Consider the following 24,640-nt stretch of genomic DNA (forward strand, 5'->3'; position numbering starts at 1 on the left):
ATTCCTTACTCTATTGTCCCCCACATGCATCTGTAACAATGGTTTATGTTTTCTCTACATTAGGGAGTAGAAGTTTGGGTAACTAGGGGACAATTGACTGATCCTTGGTCATATGACTAAGATTTCTTTTGTCCCTTTTCTAAGAAGCAGAAGGGAGGTACTAACACTCTACCCAAAGAGAAGGAAAAAAATCTTGTCAGAAATGTAGAATGGGAAAAAGAAACATTTTTATAGCCAAATTAAAGACTGTGTATCAACTAAAAACTATGGTGGCTGTAAGAAGACTGGTGTAGCATAACAACCCAAGGCAATTTGGGCTTCTTTTGCATGTAATTGTACAGAAAGTGCTCTAAGTGGGTCAGGGAGCTATAATCAAACATGATAGAGCTGAAGAATGGTGTCTGTGTGTTCCATCACATGATTGCTCTGTGCTGAGGCACCCTGCCAAGACAGCTACAGGATTGTTCTTCATGTGCTCTGGCTGATCTCAACAGCAAGGCGGGAGGGTTTATCTTACTGAGTTCTTTTTCCCAACTAACTGAGGAAGTTGAAGATTTAAGGATTTAATATCGTTTTGGTGGCATTGTGTCCATCTTATAAGAAAGCAGTTAAAGTATTTGGACACCATCCTAAGATCACATCAGGATAATGAAAGAAGGATTGAGGAATTACTGGTTTCATTTTGGTATCATGTCAGATAGGGTTGTTGTAACATGTGACATGTTCTTCCCAAGTTGAATAAAGTAGTATTTGTGACAGGCTCTAGATGAGGTTCTTTTAACATGTGGAAAAGAACTTTAAATTTGCTTGCTGTTATGACTTCTGTTGGTTGTGGAGATTTGCAGGCTATTATTTCCACAGACATAAAGCTAATTTATTATTCACTGTAGATCTAAGTACCTTATTGACTTGGTTTCTTGTATTATTCTGAATGGCCCCTGAATGTATGGAATTGGTGATGGTTTTTGTACTTTTGCTATTATGCGTTTCCCGGAAAACAAAGTGAGCTTTTCATGCTTGAGTAAACACATTGATGTATTATGAAACTGTCAGACTCTGAATAATTGGCATAAGCTCAATTATTCAAATATGTGACTCTTTTGAATGGCTTTTGTGTTAGCTAATGCTTTAGTACAAGTAGCATGAGGAAATTTCAATACCTTTCCTTAAGATATTAAATCTCAACTGTATGATTAAAGAAACCCAAAGGATTAGTTCTTTTGTTGATCACTTCATTATCATATATAGCTAATAATTGGTAGCATTCATTTGCTGAGATTCCTAGTTCATTTTACTTTAAAATATCTGTCTTTTTCATTAAATTTTTTTTTAAAAGTGGTTCATGCATTATCTTTGTCACCTAACATAACGTTTTTCCCCCTCCATATTCCCTTCCTTTCAGTCCACCTGTACACATGCTTTTTTTTTTTTACATAGTATACCTGCAATTTTGTTTTCTTTTTAAATTATATTTTCACTGTAAATCTTTTTCAAGTTCTGTGGTCTTTATAGTAATCATTTTTATTATTTCCATAATACCGAATTATTTAATAACATGCTAATCATTCTCTTATTTGAAATGTATGTTTTCTAGTTTTTTGTTCTTATTGATAATAATGCAGAGATATGTTTATGCATTATAGTTTACTTTTCTTATTTTCAGTTACATTCCAAGGATAGATGCCCAGAAGGATGTCAGTGAATTCGAAAACTTTTAATTGTTTCCCAATTCTTTACAAAAGGCAGTGCCTTCTCTTATGATTAAAAATATATAATCACTTTAACCAAAAAAAAAAAAAAAAAATGCAAAAACAAGACAAAACAAAACAAAACGAAAAAAGGAGCCTATTAAATGTTAGCTTTCTACAAAATTAACATTTGGAGTATCCTGTAATCTTAGTAGAGATGTTTTCCTTTGTAAACTCAATTTCTATTTTTAGCAAAGTAATATATGCAAGTAACTTTAAAAAATCCAATAAGCTATATACTGTGACAATGAAGAGCAACAGTCTCCTCCTGCCTTCTCCTTCCCTACTCCAGATTATAACTTTTGAGAACCCTCAGCTCTTGGCTGTTTCTACCAGTATTTGCCTCCATATTGCTAAATGGCTTGCTTTTGCAGCTTGATTTTTTTTTTAACTTTAAAGTTATCTATTTTCTTTTTTGGAGGATGAGGCTTTAGCACTAACAGTTTCTTTCCCATCCTCTCAATATAGACATAAAATACATTTTGGTTTTACCAATATAGATATTATAATATTATGACTGTAAGTGTACATAATCAAATCTTATATTTATATTATGATTATATCTTCTTATATTTTATATTTTTCCTGGAATTAATAAGTTCCTCCCTTTTTTGCTTGCTTTATTTTTCTCTTTTTCAGTTTCTAATTCATCTCCAAACATTTTGACAGAGTTGTAAATCTCCTCTAGATACTTCCAAACACATCAGACAATCCTCAGATGGTTTTTTTTTATTGATTGATTTCAAAACTTTCCTTCATGTTTTGCTTCGGTTTGAGCAGGTTGCTCTCATGGCCTGTGGCTCAGTTGACATCTTGGAATTCCCTTCATGATTTCATCCTGGGAATTTTCTTTGTCTTTCTCTGTTTCGTTGATTGTTTCCTGCATCTCAGATCCTTTCTTTTAAATTTACTTCCACATTTTGATGGATTCCTGAGAAGAGTGCAAGGAAGATAAATTTTTTCATACCGTCCATGTCTGAAAATGTCTTTATTCTGTCATCATACTTGATTGGTAGTTTGGCTGGGTATGTAATTTTAGGTTGGGAGTAACGAGTGCTTGGAATTTGGAAGGTCTTGCTTCATTGCCTTTTACTTTCAAGGTTGCTGTTGAGTCCAATGCCATTCTGTGGTCCAGTTCTTTGTTATGACCTTTTTTCTTTATTTCTTCCTGTCTCTGGAAGTTTTTAGAATGTTTTATTTCTGGAGTTGATATTTTGTAGTATTGCTTGGTATGTGTCTTTTTTGTTCATTTTACTGGCCATGTGGTGGTCCCTTTTGAACTGGAAAAGCATGTTCTGCAGCCCCCTGTGCTTTCTGTCTTTGAACTACATATTAGTGGGTTGTGGTACCTTGTGAACTGGTCTTTTCGTTTCCTGTCTCTTTTTTTTTCATTTCCCTATCTCATAGTCCTTTTATTCTACCTTCTGTGGGATTTTATTAACTTTATTTTTCACCTCTTTTATTGGGTTATTTTATTGTTGCTACAATATTTTTTAATTTCTAAGAGCTTATTTCTAATTCTTCAAATCTTGCTTTTCGTGGCATCATGCTGCTGCTTCTCTGATTTCTCTTGAGGATATTAGTTCTTTGATGATGAAGTTTTCTGAGAGATGTATGTGTGTACACTCTCTTTCTTGTATGCGTATGGGCTTTCCTCAAGTCTCTAGAGAACCTTATTTTTGTTTAAATTAAAAATCCAGGCACTGGGCTTAGGGGGTGAGGTGGGCATGTTTGGAAACTCTGTGTGCATATTTGGGGTTTGTAACCTGGAGCTTCTTTATAGGACAATTGAGGTCTGTATGTCTATTTTCATGCCTGGAGGGCCTGGCCATGGAGGAGAGGGAGGGTGGGATCTCACTGATCAAGCTTTGACTTGTTCCTCCTGTTCTTAGTAGGGTTACTTTACCCCTGCCCTTAGCTATGCCAAACTATATTTGGAGTCAGCTCTTCTAGAGAGGAAACTTCAGTCTCTTGCCTGGATATGCAGGGTAGAGAAGAGACGATGGCGACTTAGCTGTTCTTTATATAAATTTTCAGCCACTTGTTTTTCTTTCAAAAGCGCCTGGGCCAGGGCTGGCCAGTTAGCTCAGTTGGTTTGAGCACTGCCTTGTGACACCAAGGTCAAGGATTCAGATCCTGATATTGGCCAGGTGCCAAGAAAAGTAAGGAGACAAAAGTACCTGGACCTAATTTCTTATTGGTCCACTCACTCCAAAGGCTAAATTTCAGTTTTATTTTGATTTTTCTATTAGTTAACATTTGTCCATCTGCTTTTTAGCTTCAAGGATTTTGTTGCATATCTAGTTTGCTTCTTGTCCTCTCTCATTTTTAACTGTCTTCATGGGTTCATTCCATATTTTTATATTTATGTCCATCTCTATAAAAATTCCCTTTAGTATCATTTTAGTACATTTCTTAAAGGGTGTGGAGAAAAAAGCCATGGGCTCAGTTTGCCATGGTTGATGGAAGTTGCCAGTGCAGACTTTCAAATGTGTACAAGTGAAAAAAAATTTTTTGACCAATCAAAAATATTTTTTTCACTTGCACACATTTTTAGATTATTTATTATAGTTTCTTATGTACCATAATTCCTTTAAAAATGTCTTTTACAATATTTTAATTTTCACATATATTTATTTAACATTGTAGATTTAACATCAATTTCCATAAGTAGAGGATGTGACCATCTACTGGGCAGTTTAAAGGAGTGACTACTATTCTCATTAAGTTGTTCATTAGTTTTTAAGAACTTTTTATTTTGAAATAATTTTAGAATGATAAGAAGTTGCAAAAATAGTATGGAGACGTCCTTTGTTTATCCCAATGATAAAACACCTTCACATGACTACAGTGTACTTTCAAAATCAGGAGATTGACATTGGTACATTCTTCATTAGTTTTTAAAAGACATATTGTTTTAAATTTCTTATTAACTGCAGAATTTAGGATGCAAATATATGTGAAATCTTTGTGAAACTATTTTGTCTTTCAGCAATTTTTCCAGCTAGTCAAATTACGAAAGCTTGGACTTAGTGATAATGAAATTCAGCGACTCCCTCCAGAAATAGCAAACTTCATGCAGCTGGTGGAACTTGATGTGTCTCGAAATGGTAAGAAAAAGATTTCCCTTGGGTTGCCCATTTGTCTCTTCTGATGCCTGGGTTGTTTTTAGTAAATATAGCTGGATAAATGTTATTGGAGCTGCTTTTCCTGATAGTTATAGGAAAGCTATATGTAAATTTAGGGGTGAAATTAATGCCATTTTTAAAAATAGTTCAGTCAATTTATAGATATTTACCAAAAACATTTCATAACAGAATTTCGAGAAGGCAACTTTCTCAAAGTAGGCTCAGTCTGATTTGTAGAGCTAGAGAGCTTACTGGGAAATTGTATAACCTAGTCCCTCATTTTGCTGAACATGACACTGAGGGCTGGTAGCCTGGTTATCTGTCCTGTGTGTGGGTTTCCTACAAAAATCTTTAAGTTTCTTCTCAATGAACCTTAGGTTTATTATATTTTGATCTGATCTCTTGGACAGAAACCCTAGGGCCCATGGCCCATATATTCTTCTGCGGATCATTGTTACAATGTAGCAATGATAATCGGTACTTAATTGAAAACATGGGGAAAAAAATTGATTTTCCCCCCACAACGCCCTAATTTTTGACAGCTTTCAAATTGCTGTCATTTATTAGATCCCATAAATTAGAAACTGTCTTTTGGCCAAGCCATATGTTTTTGACATAGTGACTACTTTTATTTTTCATGAAAATTATTTCTTGAAGATACTGGAAAAAGGGAAAAAACTTTTTTTTTCCCCTTTGGCTTGTTTTAGAGTGGCTTATTTAGTTCCAGGGAATCCAGATCGGCATAGGTAAAGTGGATTTCATTATAAAGGTGGGGGCCGGGATGGAACTAACATTACAAAAGTATTTGCACCAAGCTCAAATTTGATACCATCTTGGGGGGTTCATGGCCTTTGTCACCTGATAAAGGTGTCTGCTTCTGTTTGTGGGTGCTGTGTTCTTCTCTCCTCCTTGACCTGCTCTCTGGGAACTGGCTTGTAAGGTCCTCTCCATACTCAACTTTTTGTGGCCTCTTTCCATGCACTTTTTGTCTTCTGCCCCTGGTATAGCATATAATTTCTAACTGAGGAATAGTTGACCCAGCTTATCTTTTTATGCCAACCATAAGACATAGGCCACCCTAAAGATTGGATGCCCTGGGAGGGGGGTGGCAAGCAGTGCAAAGCATGGCTCTGACCCTCGGCACAGAAGTTGTTGATGAACAGCTTCCTTTACATTGGAGTGTGCGGCAGGGCAGGCATTTGAGGCCTGGCCTGGCCAGAATTGCCTCTAAGACTATTCTGGATAGTACTTATCTAAGGTATACATGATTGAAACAACTCTCTTGTCTTAGCAGTGATCTCAGTTGCAAAGAATGGCTATTAACTCTGCAAGGAAGCAGTGACTTTGTAAAATGCTCACTGAAATGACAAAGTCTGAAGAAATAAAATAACAATTTTGAAATTTCCATTAGAAAGGGAAAATAAGCAGGGGTCCAGCAATACCTGAGAAAGAAGAGAAGTACTGGCTTTAACTATTTGGGAGGAGGGAAAACCTAAAGTTCCCAATCCCATTGTTAACTCTAATGAGATGCTCTGTGGGAAGTCACCAGTTGTACCAGTTCTCACACAGCTCTTTCTTTTCATACATTCACAGCTAGAAAAAAGGGGTACATGCCTCTTTCCGTGTGTCCATTTTTACCTTCCAGCCTGTCTATAAGAGAAGCTAAGCTTTCAATGAAGTCAGTGTCAGAGAACAGAAATGTTTCCTCTCCTTGGGATACCTACTCTGCTCTTTTTTTTTTTCTTCCTCATTTCAGCCTTTCCTTCTGCAAGTGTTGGAGTTTTGTGAAGGATCCTACGGATCTTTCCCCTTCTTCTCAGCCTCTTTTAGAAATGCTGAGGGGGAGATAGCTGTTCCCTTCCCCTTTTGGTAGAGCCTGGCTCTGGCTCAGTAGTGTGAAGGGAAGTGGGTGGGGGGAGTAGAGGGGAAGACAACATGGAAGATGGCTGGTTCAGGGCTTTTTTTTTTTAGGTTCCAAAAAAAACCACACAGATGACAGCAGAACAAGATCACCATTTACTATAACCAAAAGGAATAGTGGTCTTGGGCCATTTTCAGGTCAGGCAAATCTCACAGTTTCCTCTCTCATTTCCTTTTTTTTTTTTCCTTTTGGCAGATAAAATTACATTAATATGAATTTCCTAGGCAACTGAGTAGGTAAATAAAAGTCACAAAGCCGGCAGCCTGAGAACCCTACTTTGTCCCGATGCCAGCATTTGTAAGGATTTGGGACTGGTGTCTGAAGCTGTATGGGTCTCTGGACTTCTGGTGCCCCATAGAGGCTGCCCACTCCCTGATCAGAGATGGTACCTTTGAGTCCCTGCCCAGCCCCTGGTTGTAGCAGGGCCATAGCCGTGGCTGGCCACCGTCACGGTAGGACCTTCACTGGCTACCTCAATTTCTTATTATCCAAAAAGCAGATTCTGATGCATTAGGTCTAGAGTGGGTCTTGAGATGCTGCATTGCTAAGAAGCTCCCAGGAGATACCAGCCCTGCTGGTCCACCGACCACATTGAGTAGCAAGATCTTAGACATCACCACTGCAAGCCCACTACTAACTTTCCTTCAACAACTTCTTGTGGTTACAAGCCCAAGTTCGCTCTGCCTCTGGCAGCCCTGCACCTTCCCATGTGGAAGGTGGGAAAACTTCAGGATATTCCTGGTTAAGGGGTAAGATGCTAGAGCTGATCTAAGCTCAAGTTTGCTTTGATTCCAGAAGCAAAATTAGATTTTTCCTAATGTTTTCTTGTTCAAGTGAAGGAGAGAAGACCAGTTTTGTATTTCTCTCCAAAAAAGTCTATAAATGAGCAGGAGGAGAGAAGTTTTTACAGGCTCACTTCCTGGGCCAAGAAGAACTGCCAAGACCTCAAAGCACTGGCTTTTGTGGCTTTGTTTTCTGATATTTCAGGAACACAGTCAAGGGACTTGTTCACTATGTTAAGAGAGCAGAGAGGAGTGAGTTTAGGGAGAAAGAGGGCAGTGCTTATGTATTATCTAGTCTGTGAGGATTTTTTCTGAGGTATGAATGGAGAGGCTTGGGATGTGTGCAGTGCATATGGTTTCATCCCCAGAATGACCAGATGTGCTTGGCAGAGAGGCCTTGGGCTGGAACCCTGGCCCTGCCATCAGCTCCTGGTCACCTTGGGGCAGGCACCTTCCGATGCTGCCGGGCCTTGCTTTGTGCAGGAGTTGGGACAAGGCCCTGCTTCCTGTACAAACCCAGTGAGGGTTGAGGGAAGTGAGACACTTCTCATGTACTAACTTGGTGGATTTCTTATTTAACAGGCAAATGGCTAAAATACATGCAGGGAAAAAGAACTAGTTTTCCTTGAATGTAGATTAAAGCACAATTGGGGTATATAACATTGATATGTGAATATGCTGTTAAAGTTTTGTCTACCTAAAGCATTCGTGCTTAGAATTAAAGTCTGAAACAGTTTTCTGTAGTGAAATGCATTTACTTCGATGCTCGGGCCTTATGTCTGTGTTCTCTGCTCACTGATTCTTACCTATTCAAGGAAAACAGCCTCTGATTGTTAGAAGAGGTATTACCCCATAGTAGGATCTTGCTATCCAAGAATATAGAGCAGACTTCCTTAATGCATCATAAATCCTGCCCCAAGGGTTAGTAATTTGAATTTTATAGTCTATGCTGTAATTTGACTTACATCACAGTACTATATCATTATCCATTTAGTTCAGTTTTCCCAAAAGTGTAAGGCATACACGTAAACACTGGCACTGCTAGAGATGATTTTAAGTGGTTCTGCAAAACAGCAGTTTTTAATATGGAATCATGGTGAGAAAGTTACCCCCCCACCAGTTTTATTCCTTTTGAATTGCCTTCTATAAAATTGGGTAACACTATATTGTATTTATTTTACATTTATCTTCCGTCTGCGGTGGTGATAATAGTTTCATGTTTATGTTAGTAATTTAAAACAATCTACTTTCCTTAAGAATAAATCTGACTCAACTTTAAAAAGTCAGTGTAAAAGGATGAGGCAAATAATAAAGAATACAGGGGCTATGCCAGTATGGCAATACTTGTGCAGGTGGAATAGGCATGGCGGAAGTTAAGGAAACACTGGTTAGTATTAGCGTACCATACCAAAGAGGTCATGAGTTTATTTCTGTTATGGAGCAAATAGTACTGCATATAGAAAAACATGGCCAGAGACTGCATACCTTGGCTAATTATTTTGCAAACTTGGGTTAACAAGAGCTTAAATGTAAGATAGTGTTCGTATAAATCATCACTAGCACCAGGACAACACTTCAGAGTAAGTGGACCGACTGCCGGCAGTGTCATCACCCTTCTCCTAAAGGCAAGACTTTGATTCACTGCTTGGATTAGTTGTCTTCTGTCCAACCACAGGATGCTGATCAGTGTCTGTGACCTGTAGCTGTGGGTTTGTTTAATGAAATCTAAAACTAATCTTGAAGCCTGCTGAAATGACCTTGTGTAGCATCAAATCTTGGTTCTTCTGAGTATGCCCTGAAAAAAAGCTTTTTGGCAAGCAGTAAATCTAGTGTGTTTAGAAGTCCTCCTCCTTAGTTATGAACAATTAGCCTTTTTTTTTTTTTTTTTGTAATAACTACATACACCCACACGAGAAGTGTGGCAGAAGCCAGTTTTATGCATGCAGACCCGGCAGAGTTTAGCCATTGTTCTCCCTTTTCTTGCTGCCTAATTTGGGCCCAAGTTTGGCACTCTGTTTAGCACACTGCCCCAGTGGCTAGACTTAATATAATACAGTAGGAAAGTTTCCTTGTCACCGTTGCTGTTAAAATACTACAGGAGACATCCAGCAAAGGAAAGCACGCGCTATGCTCACTCTTCCTTATGGCTGGACTGCTAGACAGTGTCCAGCCCAGAGCTTGCTGTCTTGTCTTAGCAAGTACTTCTGCTGTCCTATCTTGAGCCTGCTCTCTGCTACTATCTTCTCTTTTGTTAGGAAGAGAGGTTAATGTAGAAAATATAATCGCCTTCTACTCACATTTTAGTTCCAAATTATAGTGATTATTTTTCATGTGGAGCTGGAAAGGAATTGGGCTTCTGTGATGTTTTCCAGTCACCTTTCTGCTACAGTTTTTTTTAGGGAGCATTGTTTTAATGTGCAGATGTGTAGAAACCATTTCAAACACTGAAAACGTCATGATAAACTTTCCAAATAGATTCCTTTGGATGAGGGATTTTTTTTTTTTTTTCCTTTTGTCTTTTTTTTACTGACCGGTAACGGGATCACAACCCTCGATGTCACGCCCATACCGGGGACCGGCAACGGGATCGCAACCCTCAGTGTTGCGCCCGCACCGCGCTCAGCCAGTGAGTGGGAACCGGTCTCCACATGGGATCCGAACCCTCGGCAGGAGCGCCGCCACGCTCCCAAGCGGCGCACTCTCCAGTGCACCACTGGGCCGGCCCTGGATGAGGGATTTTATACTTTTTGCTTGTTTTTTCTCACCATCTAGAAGGCTCTCTCTGGGTTGCTGGCCTTCCACTTGCTTTGCCAGAACTTTATGGAAGAGTAAATAAACTATTGTTACTCTTAATTTTGTTAATATGGTTAATATTCCATTATAAGAAAAGTTTTGATTGTACTGAATAAGTTGTAGGTTTATATAACTTTCTCTCTCTTGCTTTTTTTTTTTTTTCTTTCTCTTGTTTAAATTGGTGGGCCTGTAATAGAGAGATCTGAGTTTGAGAACAACACCTCTGAATATATTTTATATTTTTTAGGTCAACAAGCTCTTCATTTAGTCGCATGTTCTCTAAGTGTTTTGTCTATTTTAAGTAGCTCCTTAACTTCCTTCCTAACTCATTCATTTGCTCAGTGTTTACATGCTGTGCTGTGTGTTAGGTCTGGAATTTTCCAAAACAATGGTGGATTTACACACAACAGGCTAAGTTACAGAAGCAAAAAATAATTACAGTGGTTTCTACTGAAATAAAGCCACAACATATGGGATGACATTTCTGCTCACTTTTTTATTAGGCAATTTCTGTAGGTAATGGGTTGGTAGTTTCCAGCTCTAAAAGTGGTTGAGGATGGGTTCCACATTGCTTGCTTCATTATGATTCTGAGGTCATCTATTTTGTCATGTGAATCTGGCTTGAGCCAAGTGGTGCTAAGCCTCCAGGCAGCTGAAGGCTGGATGGCATCTCTTTGTCAGGATGGTGACAACAACATATTCCCACCCCTGTAAAGTGTTCTCCACTTATTCAAAGCTAGAAAAGGCAAATCTTGCAAAAGGGACTAAGGAACTGAGAGGGAATGAAAAGCAGTACTAAGAACTGCATCTTGAGGATTATATATAGAAATGATTTGATTTTTAAGTTAGCTTCATAAGTGTTGAATAAGTCCCCAATCTAACTAATACAAGGGTACTTCAGAAAGTTTGTGGAAAATAGGATTGAAAGATAATGCAAATCTTTCTGTGAACTTTTTTTTTATTATTATACATACATGTGGGGTACAACGTTGATTTTCAATAATTGTGTACAATTTGTGGCGGTTAGATCAGTATAGTTTTTCTATGAACTTTTTGATGTAACCTCATATGTCCAAGGCCAATAATGAAAACACTTCTGGGTTCTTTTCAGTTAAAAACAAAACAAACAAACAAACAAACAAAAAACAGAGTCTAAGTCTTTTTCAGTGCTTACAGTGAACAACTATAGCTCATAATTATCCTTTTTTACTTCAAGCAACATTTATTGAGCACTTACTAAGTATAAGACTCTATGCTAAATTCTTCTATCCCTTAAGAGAGTAAATCTACAAGCACAACAGACAGATGTAAGGAACTACACATTAATGACTGTTATGCTACAGTATAAGTAAAGTGCTCACAACATACAGAAAGGTGTGTTAGTTACTGGTGTCCAAGATGTCAGCAACTGATTTGAAAGAGGCTTGAAAAGAATAGGGCATTTTTGGTGTGATGGTGAAATCAGGCAGTCTTTAACAGTTCTTATACTTTAGTTGCAAATTTGGAGGGCGTCAGTGAGTAGATTTCTCAGCTGGGTTCTCATTGTTATTTGTCAGAAATTTATTTCAAGTGTTTGTTGTAGCTTTATGGAGTTAACAATATCATTGGAAATGCAATTCACTGAAAATCTTAAGATTTGCCAAATATTAAAGAGGCACCCAGTGTTAATCATAAGAACTAACACTATGTACATTGTGATGGGATTCTTTCTCTTTTTATTGTATAGCTGACTACTGTGTTGCAAAGGGTTTGCTCTGCCAAGGCTAAGGTCTGTGCATTAGGAAGGATAGACTGACTATTGATAAAAAATCTCAGTGGCTCAACACTATGAGAAAATTCATTACTGCTTAACTTATAGTTCAGTGTGTGTGTGGGATGGGGAATAGTATGGGAAAGTAATTGGTGAGAGCCTGTGCTCCATATAGTTATTCAGGGATCCAGGCTTCTTCCTTCTTATGAAGGAAGATCCTCATTCAACTAGTGGCCTTCAAGGTCCTTGTGGGAGGGGGTGAAATGGAGGATTGTGTATGAGTACTGTTTATGGTCTGTACCAGGAAGTGTGTATGTCATTTCTATTCACATTCTATTGGCTAATTTTATGTCCCTGACTTCACTGAAAGGAGCTGGGAAATTCAGGTAGGTAAAAGAAGAGGAGGAGAAACATGGCTGTTGGTGAGCACTAGATCATGTGCCACACCTGGCATTTAATTGAATGCTGGAATTATATGGTGTTATGCCATGATCACACTCAGGCTTAGTGTGTTAGAGTTCTTCAGGGAAACAGAACCAATAGGATACACACACACATATAGACATACAAGGGTACTTCAAAAAGTTTGTAGAAAAATAGAATTAAAAGGTAATACAGATCTTTCCATGAACTTTTTGAAGATCCCTTGTGTGTGTGTTTGTGTGTATGTGGCTCATGCAGTAATGGAGGTTAAGTCCCACAGTCTACCCTCTGCAGGCTGGATACCCAGGAGAGTTACTGGTATAATTCCAGTCTGGTCTGAAGGCCTAAAAACCAGGGAAACCAATGGCATAAATCCCACTTCAAGGACAAGAGAAGACCAAGTTCAAGCAGGTGTGCAAGAAGCAAAAAGTGCAGTTTTTCCCTTCCTAGAGAAGGAGATTGGGGAGGGCAATCTACTTGACTGAGTCTACAAATTCAAATGTTTATCTCATCTGGAAACACCCTCACAGACATAGTCAGAAATAATGTTTAATTTGGCACCCCATGGCACAGTCAAGATAACACACAAAATCAACCATCACACCTAGTAAACAAACACATGCACAAATACACAACACAATCCCCTTGCACTGTCACAACCTCCCAGTGAGTGACACATTTATAGGAAATTTGGATGCATGCCCAAGGAGGGCAGGGTACCCTTCCTTCCCACATCTACACAAAAATACGTAAACCCAGGCATAGGTTAACATGATTGACCACGGATTAGTTAATAGTTAGCATAAAACCTATGCAAATGTGTGACTTTTGAGTATTTAGAAACTACTTTAAAAATGTATTTTAAAAATTAGAGTTTTATGTTTGAGTAATCCTTGAAGCACTTGCTGTAGGCAATATGGGATTATTCAAAGCTTTTGAGCTGGGGATCACTACCTTGGACAAGGTACCTAAATTCTGTGCTTCAATTTCTTCATTTGTTTAATGAAGATTATAATAGCACCTTCTTTACAGGGGTATTCTGACTCTTAAAAGAGGCTATGTATATAAAGTGGTTAGAACCATGCCTCATATGGAATGAACACTCAGCATTTGCTGTAATTCATCCTATCCTCTTTCATTTTGGATAATGAAGATAGGAACTAGGACTGTGAGAGTAAGAATGCAGGCTGGGGGTGAGAACACAAGCAGGTCCGGGGGATGGAGCGAGGCAGGCAAGGGTGGTTTCTGTCTAAGGTGACTTCTAGATACTGTGCCCATATGCCAGCCATTGTGCTGCTTTATCTCATGTCATTTTATCTAACCCACAAGCTAATCCTGTGAGGTATGGGTCTTAGCATCTCAGGATGACTGATGAGGAACCTGAGCCTTGAAGAAGTTCTGATGTGCCCCAAGTCATACTCCTAGTTAGAGGTGGAGCTGAAATAAGGAACCCAGGAAAACTGGTACTTTTCATTATTTTTGGAGCACATTGGAGATAAAGGCAGGGCTGATAGTTTTATTCTATCTTGAGAGAAAGGATGTAGACAATATTTAGAGTAGGTACTTTCTAAATTTGGAAATAAAAACAGAAAAAAAAGTCATTCTAAGACTTTTAAACTTGCACAAATTTACCTAGTAAATGAATTCAACCACCTATAGAAATGGCCCATCCTAAGAGGTGTGGTGTCTTAGTATAACAAAATACCTTAGACTGGGTAATTTATAAACATCAGAAATTCACTGGTTACAGCTCTGGAGGCTGGGAAGTCCAATATCCAGGTGCTAGCAGATTCAATATCGGATGAAGACTTGCTCTCTGCTTCAAAGATGGGGCCTTGCTGCTGGGTCCTCACATGGTGGAAGGGGTGAGGGAGCTCCCTTGAGCCTCTTTTTTTTTTCCTTTTTGTCTTTTTTCGTGTCTGGCAATGGACCGCAACCCTCAGTGTCGTGCCCGTACCGGACCGGGACCGGCAACGGGATTGCAACCCTCGGTGCTGCGCCCACCCCTCACTCAGCCAGTGAGCGGGAACCGGTCTGTATGTGGGATCCGAACCCTCGGTGGGAGCGCTGATGCACTTCCCAAGCGGCGCACTGTAGCAGTGCGCCACTGGGCTGGCCCCTCTTGAGCCACTTTTATAAGCGCACTAATCCCATTCATGAGGGTAGAGTCCTCGTGACTTACTTCCCAAAGGCTCTTCCTCTTAATACTATCATGTTGGGTATTAGGTACCAGCATGTGAATTTTGGGGGACACCAACATTCAGACCATAGCAGTTGGTTTGTAAACTTTTTGTGGCCAGTAATGAGGCATCATCCAATAAAAGTAGCAAGGCTTTCTCAGAAAGATCTGACATAACACTTCTGAGGTAAGCATTGTGCTGTCTTGGCAAAAGATTGGTGCAAACAAGTGTGGTACCAGGAAAGCTAAAAACAAAGAATGTATGGGGTTTTACCTTTGAAGGAAAAGTAAAGAGAGTAGACAAGATGAATGTCCCAGTCTCCTTGGATGCAGGTGTAAGAGAGAGCATACTATATAATTTGTATGTATCTTATGTATTTACTTTCCTTTGCATTACCTATTTCACGAAATTAGGATCATTCAGCAAATATCTAATTCTATCTTGCTTTTATTCATCTAACGTAAACATTTCCCATGCTGTTATTTGCACTTACTGCTAAACACTTAAGTTTTTTAAAAAGGCAGATTAATCAGTATTACTTGCTTTCCATCTTTCTAGAGAAATATGAACATATCTCTGACTTTAACACTAACAGGAGACTGTAGGTTTAAAAGGTAAGGTTGGTGTAGGATAGATAACTGGCAAGCTAGGGGAATTTCCAGATAGATATGATAAGTTAAAAGCCAACAGACAGAGAGAAGAAATAGGTGAGTAAGCATTTAGAAGTTCTACCTGATATGTGATTCTTGTGTTGAAATAAGTCAGGGAGGCACAATTACCCCCTAGGGCCACATAAGTACTGAAGTACAGAGGGAAGTAATGTGGGCAGCAGCAGACCGAGCATAACCGTGCAACTCGTTTTAAGGTACTGTGAAGCAATCAGTTCTGTATTTACCCAACATACATTTTGTTTGAGAAGGTGCTTGGTGAAAGAACCATACACATTAATAGTTATGTCTTGAAGTATTTAACCTTGTTGTTCAGTCTTTGTCTGATGGCTTTGCAAAATGTTTAAGAATAGGCATTCCATCTAGCAAGCTGAGTGCTGGGATAAGATGAACAAGTGGGTCTCAACAAATTAGACAAAATTGGGAGGAATGAGTGTCAATAACTTAACACACCTCCAACACAGAAGGCAGCCAAGAGCCAGTGGGAGAACCCCAGCACCCCAGAGGGCGAGGGGGACTGAGGTCTGTCCCTGGAGGCCTAAACTAAGTCAGCAAGGCAGGCACCTAAGGGAACTGAGTGAGTCACTGGCATCCTCACTTCCTCTTCTAACAAGGAATGTGCTACCTGCCATATGGTCTGTCTCCTTAAATGACAGGACACAGCGCGGCAAGGAACTGTGTCAATTTGAAGTTAACCATAAGTTGAGTCAAGTGCCACAGAAATTTGCTTTGTCACGATCACAGGGCGCATCCTTGTTTTAAGAAGTCCCTCCTTACCCCATCTCCACACCCCACTCCCACGTTTTAGATCCTTGCTCTATTCAGGAGCTTTGCATGTTGGTCATTAAAGAGAAGAGATAACCATTCTGCTCTTCCTCTAGACCACGTCCCTTCCTTTGGCCCTTGTCACAGACTGGTCAACCTTCAGCCTTCGGGGTTTGACCACATGGAGTGTGGTGAAGAGTTCCCCTCCTTGCCGCTCATTGGCATGTTCTGGCAGATGCTTCGGTGTTCCGGAGCCCTTTCCCACTGCCAGTCAAGTTTATTCTCATCTCAAAAAACCCTCTTTGCTGTGCTAGCAACTGTTCTGTCTTTCCTTAGAGATCCAAACAGAAAGAGATCAACTGAAAGAAATGTTCTAAATAAAGGCAGCACATTTTATTACAATTAGCACAACAAAGCACTAGTGAAAGTCTTGGCTAGAGTGTATGTTTCACTGAGGTAAGGGACATAGGGGCAGAAACAGGTTTTTGGAATGAGTTTAATTCCTGCCTTGGATTGAGTGTTCCCCCCAGAATTAATCCCAAGCATTAACTGTTGAGGGTAGGAAATCCTGTTATGGTAATTGAAAGATGGGCCTTGAAGAGGTGATTAGATTATGAGGACCCTGTCATAGTGAATGGTTTAATGGTTGTCATGGGTGTGGTTCTGAGGGCTTTAAAAGGAGAGCACATGAGGAGCCCTCTTTCTCTCTGCTCCACCACTCTACCAGCTGAGACCCCTGTGTCACTGTCACTACCAACAAGGCTTTTACCAGATGTGTTCTCTGGACTTCCCAGCTCTGAAACTGAAGCAATAAATTTCATTTTCTTCTAAATTACCCAGTTCCAGGTATTTTGTTATAAGTAACAGAAAAGGATAATACAATTCCTTTCTTGAATATTTAACCAGATATTTTGGTTCTGTGCCAGGAGCTAGAGCTAAGTCAATTTAGCCATGTCTCTTGAGGGATTTAGAGCAGAAGAATGGAGTCCATCCCTGATGACAGGATGGTGGGGAAAGTCCTGTCTCAGAGGCGTATCTGAAGGAGACTGGAGGGGGAGGCTCTATCATTTTGGGGGAAGGAAGGTGTATCAAGAAGACTTCTTGGGAAAGTTGACTCTCAGGCTCTGAGGAACAAGTAGCAGGTGAAGACCAAGAAGTGTGGGAAGGATGTTTCTGGGCAGATGAAATAGCATGAACGTGTGTCCAAAGTTCTGAAATAGCGTGATGAATCTGAATAGTGGAAATGCATGATGTCACTGATGGCAAGAGATGAAGCTAGAGAGATAGAAGGCAGCAGGATCACGAAAGGCCTGTGATGGCCAAGGAATGTTTCCTGGAAAGCTGTGGGGAGCCGTGGAAGGATTTCAAACAGAGAAGTGGCTTGCCCTGGCACTAGCAGGAAGCATGAAATTGATTAATGACAGTAGGAGGCCAGGCATCCATGTCAGGGTGCAGAGATAGGAGAGAGAACACAACAGGAGATGCTGGACCAGGCATGAGGGCAACAGCTGGTGGCTTGCTGGGGGGTGGGGATGGACAAATGAGACGTCTGGTCTAGGATAAATTCTCACTTTTCACCCAGGAGAAGAAGTCAGGCCTGAGGGGAGCAGATGAGTTTATTTGTGGGCATGTGGAGGGTGAGATGCCTTTGGGAGATCTAAATGGAGATGCTTGATCGGGAGCTGAAGATAAAGGCTGAGGCTTAGGAGAAGTTGTAGCAGGAGATACAGGTTTGAGAATCATACTTCTGTAGGTGATAGTTATGGCCATGGATGAAGTCACTCAGGGAGAGGACATGGAGTTAGAAAAGCAGATGAGCATGCAGAATATCCCTGTCTTAAGGGTAAGCAGAGGAGGAGGAGCCCCTGTAAGATTCTGAGAAGAAACAGCAGGAAGACTGGTCAATGATGATTAGGACCTTAGGTAAAGCAAGAGAATGACAGAGCAGTGGCTGTCCCGTTAGACATTAAAAAGGTGATGAGTCTCATGGGCTGAAGCTAAGGTGTGCAAATTAATGTGCAAAGCTGTTGTCATGGATCAAAGAGACTGGGAAGGAACAGGCAGAGAAACAGGAGAATAGCAAGGGTTTAACTCACGTGGAACTAAAGGAAGGGAAGCACATCCAGAAGGCTGCAGCGTAAACTGGGGCGGAATGCTCAGTAAGCGTGTACTGAAGTTTCCATTGCATTTGGCATTTGAGAGGTCATCTGTGACAGAAAAAGCAATGTCAAAAGTGGCTTACAGCACACATGGCTTGTTGTTTCATGCTTTTTCCCTTGACTCTTTCTGAGAGATCAGAGGAAGGCTTGAAAAACACCAGCAATCACTATTTCCTGGAGGAAATAGCATCAATTGCTGTTTCCTGCTGGATCTGCCAGTTCTAAGGGATGTGAGCAATTATGATGTGTGTCTTGGATAGCTAATGATAATATAATTAATGGAGGAATTTCATAACACTAGGCTCATAATGTGTGCTTGTTTGATCAGTGTCTGGCGTGGGAGTGAGCTGTCCAGACATTGCTGCCAAGGCAGACCCAGTAGGCAGGAGTTGGGAAAATGAGTCTCCAGTATTCTTTTCTGGAGTCTGGTCATTGGCTTTGGCTGGGACCAGAGTGGGCTCTGGTCATTTCAGGCCTGTTATTTCATGTTGAGATAAGTGATAGATAAGTAATTGTCGTTCCTTCTAAGACCTTTTAATAATTTCATTTATGCCATTGCATTTCCAAGTTCATTTCACTTTGGGATTTGTTAAAATTATAAAAGCAGTATAAGGTCATTATAGAAAGTCAATGGAGCCAAGTAAAGGAAAAGTCAACAACCTGTCCTTCCCACTTCCAGACTCTCCCCGCCCTGGCTGAAGTTGCCAGTGTTGGGTGTCACACTATATTGGGCTTATTTTTGTGATAACCCTCTCCCCCACTGTGCTATGAGATCACAGTGGGCAAAGACTGTGCCTCTCTTATCACTTTTGCCTCCTTACTCTCTGCCACATGGCCTGATATAAATAATCAGGGCCCTTTAAGTGTTAGTTGCTTAAATATTGGATAAATGAAGAAATGAGTGAATAGGATGATTTCTTAGACTTTGCCCTTGGGAACATTGTTTCTATCCCTTCCATTGTGATTTCAGAGAGAAACTGGACACAAGAGGAGAGCACCGTTTTAATCACTTTTTGATTTGTAGGTGCGCTTTTTGGATGGCACAGTGTAACAAGGAGTAGGGTCTACAGCCCCTTTATCCAGCCTAAATGTAGAGATTGTTGAATTCTGTAAATAGAGTTAAACAGTTCAGAAACTGGTGATGACCGGCAAAGAATAAATCAGTGATGACAGGCGTAGCACTTATGTGGAATTATAAGGTGTGAGATTTATGATGCATTTTAAGTTCTAAAAAAGAAGCACATCAGGACTTCTACATTAAGTTCTGACAGTCTAGAAACTTGTACGGTCTACTCTGCATATCAGGCACTTGGGTGTTATATCACAAATAGAGAAAAAGGAAGAGTTCTGGCCAAGAGAGGACAAGATACAATCTACCCCCAGGGAATTTCAAAACACATGGGCAAAATTGTATTTGTAGGTTTGAAAGAGAAGATGGAGAAAAATACTCAAAAATAAGCAAATCAGAATTCCCTGATGATCCTAAGAGCACAGACAGGGGCTTTCAGGAATGATGGGAGCAAGAATTCTTTCTAAAGTCTAGAAATTTAGACTGGATTATGGTCTGTCTGTGTTCCTTCACTTGGAGCAGTTGTTTCTCCAGGTGGGCTCTGGGACCACCTACATAGAATCCTCTTTAAAACTCCGTATTTCCACCTCACCCGAGGAGTATGCAATCAGAATTTCCAGGGCAGGACTTTATTTGAATCTCCAAGAAAATTCAAGCAACTTAAATTGAAATGGGGAGCCATTCTTATAAGAATCTAACAGAACCTAAACAGTTCTTGACTGGGTCAAGATCATAAATAGCATTCAGGCGGGAAGGATGTCTTTACAATCTGCCATTTTTCATCTTCAGCTAAGTCCATGGAACACTAGCTTAACTAAGTACAGAAAATGATTATTGCCCAGCCCAAAGTTAGAGCATCTGTAGGAAAAGTGAAGGAAAATGGTCAGGGCCCCTCAGATGTTCAGAATCTTGCTGTGCCCAGGTATTCCTTGGTTATTGTCCAATGTTATTGCGCATGTGCATCCGGGTGTCCTGGGTTATGGACTTAAGTATAAAGGACGAGTGGCTCTGATCCATGCCCCCCCTGCCCCCACCCCCGGGATGCCCCAAGAGGACCATGAGGAGGCCGCTACCGCTGCTGGAGACTGTTGCTGTCAGGGGCCCCAGGACCCTCTGGGAGGCCACCACCGCTGCTGGATCTGCTGCTGCTGAGGACTGAGCTCATGTTGTCTGCCAACAGCTCCTGGGATCTTTCCTAATTACCTAGCTTATTGACCTGTGTGAGAAGGGTCTGGTGACCCAGTCTGTACAATGGGTTTGAAGGGTCTGAGCCCTAGCCCTGACAATACAAATGGAAAACTTAGTATACCTAAAACAATGAAACATTTTGGCTTTAGTTATGAATTGCTTTAACGATACAATTGGTGTAGCCGTACAATTGGCGTGGTTCCCAACTCAACAAGTGGCTAAGTCGGCAGGGGTCTGACAACTGCCTAACCATACAATTGGCGTAGTCACTAAATCCAACAGTGTCTATTATAATACCTTAGATTACCCCTTAGCAAAAGCAAACATTTTACTTTCTCTCTCCCTTTTTGCCCTAAATTTGGATGAGAGTGCCTGTGAGGATTGCTTTAGGACACGGAAATTGATCCATGTCAATATATCATCTTTAGGATAAAATTTAGCCAAAACACACTATATTCTAGTTTGATGCCTAGTCTCGAATTTTTTGTACTTCATAGAGATAGGACTGCTTCTGCAAGTACTGAGAAATACTCATTGTAATTCTACAAAAGGCCTCCAAAGCATTCATCCAATGGCAACACCAGAAGAATAGATGTGCATGTCTTATATGATGAATACTTTGAAGGGGATAATACCAATTTTAGTGTATAAGTTCTGATATGTTTCCTTTTAAGAATTTTAAATGTATTATAAATATCTTACCTTTTCATCTGTCAGTTGACAACTTATGATTTTTAAGCTCTTCTCTTTATGGTATTTCTTTGAATAACGTAAGCATGTGTCTGAGTTTTTAGAATGCCTTTTCACTTTGTTTTCTGTTTAGCCTTTTTTTTTCTGTGATAATTTTGAAAAAGTGTACTTGTATAATAGGTAGAGGGATTTAAAAAAGATCTATTTTATTTAAAGTGAGGGGAGGCAGTTAAATTAGATCCAAAGAATTTTCCTTGGATCTTTTTTCACCTCCTTTCCCCACTTCATGCTCCATCCTCAACTGAACAACAAAACAGCTTTCCCTGTTACATGGCTGTTCACTTGTCATTGGAGGAAGTCAGCTAAAAGTTGGATCTGCTTCAGTATAAGAGCAGAAAGAGCTTTATTTCGTAGTGAATTGTGATGGGAGCCATGAGTAGCTGTCAGATGCCACACTAAACTGGCCAAGGCCTCCTGACAGTGGTGCTTAACCTGGCTGCAGATTAGAGTCACCTGAGATAGGTTTTGTTGCAGTGATGGTGGTTGTTTTTAACAATGCCCAAATCCTATCCCAGGCTGAGATTTTGAACTCTCAGGTGATGGTGACCCCAGGTGATTCTGATGTGCAGCTAGGGCTGAGAACCACTAAAGTTAAATACCTCAGTGTTTCTCAGAGGTTACCTTAAGACCCCCTTTGTCTAAATCTCCAGGAATGCTGGGGCAAAGTGCAGATTCCTTCCCTGGACCCTAGATCTGCTGAATGAATAACTTGCTAGGAGTGGGACCAGGCCTTTCTGTAAGTTGCCAGGTGATTCTTCTGTGCTCTGAAGTTTGAGTATCTCCAGCCTCTGGGATACTGAACAGTTATGTTGGACCTGCATAGGGATGTGCTTTGGAAAAACTGGAAAAACTGTTGAAATTCAGTGTTCTGGCTAGTTTCTCTGGGCCAAATGGTTTCTCCCCCGCACTTCTGGAGAACTGTGTTCACTCCTGGCCCTGCACCCTCTCACCTACTCTGTGTGTTACCTGGAGAATATTTTTAGGATCTGAAGGACTCATTCAGCTGGTGGTTGAATCTCTTATTGAGAAACACTGTGCATGGTGCCACAACATGAGAGGTGAACACAGATTTGAGTAGGATGTTTTTCCCAGCTGACAAAAATCACAGATCCTAATTGGAAAGATAAGTGGTACTTGAAAAGGTAACCCAAGAGAGCAAGGCCACTGGCACCATGAAATTCATGCCAAAAAAGTGGGCCTGACCACAGGGGCTTATTTGCAGTTCAGAGGAGAAAAAAATTGTTGAGGCCTACAGAAGATGGAAAAGCCTTGGGGGAAAGTTGCAGACTTCATTTCTGGATGAAAGCATTCATCCACAGTAAGACTTCATTTCTGTAGAGAATTTTGATATATAAGTACCAGTAGTTGTAACTTTGTTCATATTAAATGGGAGTAATTAAAATGAGCTCTAATTTTGAGTGAAAGGTGAAGTATCTGACGAATAGTTTTTGATATTTGGTTGCTGTTCCCTGGGAGTTTAAGTAGCCATTAATTGGAATCATATGTGAGGGTCTTTGACAAGTTCATGGAAGATTTGTATTATCTTTTAATTCCATTTTATCAAACTTTTTGAAATATCCTTGTATATATATATGTTTTTATTTTGGAAGGAGGGTAAATAAAAATGCCAAACTGTTCACATTTTTTTCTTCATGTTATTCCATATGAAATCTAACCCTTAATACTCTGAAATTCTTTTCTACTTTTTTTTTGTGAATCAACATCTTGTACCTTAAGACATGTTTGTGTTTATTTAAGCCAACTCTGCGGGGGAGGAAAAGCTGAGGTATAAAGGTTATTTTGGTAATTGTGGCTGGAATTAGGTGAAAACCTTCCAAGCTGAGAAAATTTTTTGCCAGCACAAGTACCAAGACTTGTGCAAAATAAAATTTTCCAAAGGGCTCCTCTCTGTCCTGCCTTCCTCTTGTACCATGCAGAGACCCATGCCGGGTCAGCCTCCATGCCGTCCGGAAGGCTGCTTGGAATTATGGCTTTGTCCTCAAGACTGCCTGCCTCCTGGGCAAATCTGTGGTGGTTGGAATAATATGATAAATGGGACGTATTCGAAAAAATTCTCTATTTAGCTTTTTTTTCCTGTACACCCAGTAGAACAGCTGTGGCAGCAAATGCAGACTTGGATTATGCGTTCATATTTAGTCTTGTTTGACAATCCCAGATATTTTTAAGCAGGATTGAGTCAGGCAGCCCGCAGCACAACATTCAAACTGTCTTAATCAGCAAGCCTATTTGGCACACAAGGACTTTGTTTTATCCTAGTAGTAAATAATTCTAAATGAAGCAATATGATGTACTGAATGTACCCAGAGTCACAGCATTCAGTATTTTACTACAGCCTGTCAGCATGTCTTTTTACATGATTGTTCTGTTCACTGCTGGTTGTTTTATTCTTTGTAGCTTTTGAGTTCTGTCTTTGGCCAGGTCTTGATTCATGGTTTTTCTGCATAATTGGATCCTACATTCTGTGCCAGTGTGGCCTTCCCTTCCATTCAGCATTGCCAAGTAGATGTGGTGTTTGTTTTTGCCCAGAAGTGTTTCATATTGTGGCAACTCATTTCCTTCATAAGATCATGGGATTTTGTCATTCACCTCTCTTGTGGATTGGTGGATCTCAACGTATGTTGTTTTCTGACACTGTTCTGAGGCCTTCTGCTCCCAGGCTCCTCTTTCGTCTCTCTTCTCACATGTGTGGCTACCCTCCTTGCTTCTTTCTGACCGTCCACCGCTCTCAAATCAAATTCAAACACATTAAAATGAACTTTCCCATGACCTTGTTATGCTCCTCAAGCTATATCCCCTTCTCTCTTCTCCTAATTGCCAGGCTTTTTGAAGGCATACTCAACCCCAGGTTCTCAGACTTGGAGGTTTAATGGAGCAGTGCAATTTTTTAAATGGGATCTGACATAGGATTGCCAACTCTTTATTTTGAGAAGAAAAGCTATCACTGTCATTTACCAAAAGAGATTTTAACCCGCCAGTCAGTATATAATCTCAGATTAAACAATAGTCCTTTTAAATAAATAAATTCAGCTTCATGATTAGAAAACCTTATCACATGCTCCCCATTTTTCTCCTTTTGCCAACCATGAATACTGTGTCTGAGGCTAGAATTTGGCAGCTACTATTTTACACTCACTCCATTTACCACCTCTTCATCCATGGGCTTCCCTTCAGATGACTCTGCTCTCCCTCTCACAGGTGACCACAAATTCCTAGCAGCCACATCTTTCTCACTTGTTGCCTTGCTGTACTCATCAACCCTGTGGGTGACACTCTTTGCTCTCCTAACTTCTGTGCC

General features: G+C 40.2%; 1 protein-coding gene across 1 annotated transcript in view; it reads left to right on the forward strand.

Moving 5' to 3' along the window:
* LRRC1 (leucine rich repeat containing 1) overlaps positions 1 to 24,640 on the forward strand; it is a 125,861-nt gene that overhangs the window by 44,003 nt on the left and 57,218 nt on the right. The window contains exon 2 of the mRNA XM_008576252.1: positions 4,741 to 4,858. Within this exon, the coding sequence (XP_008574474.1) occupies positions 4,741 to 4,858 (118 nt within the window). The remainder of the gene's footprint in view (positions 1 to 4,740; positions 4,859 to 24,640) is intronic.

Source organism: Galeopterus variegatus, unplaced genomic scaffold, assembly GCF_000696425.1.
Source record: "Galeopterus variegatus unplaced genomic scaffold, G_variegatus-3.0.2 Scaffold1317, whole genome shotgun sequence".
Classification (NCBI taxonomy): Eukaryota; Metazoa; Chordata; class Mammalia; order Dermoptera; family Cynocephalidae; genus Galeopterus; species Galeopterus variegatus.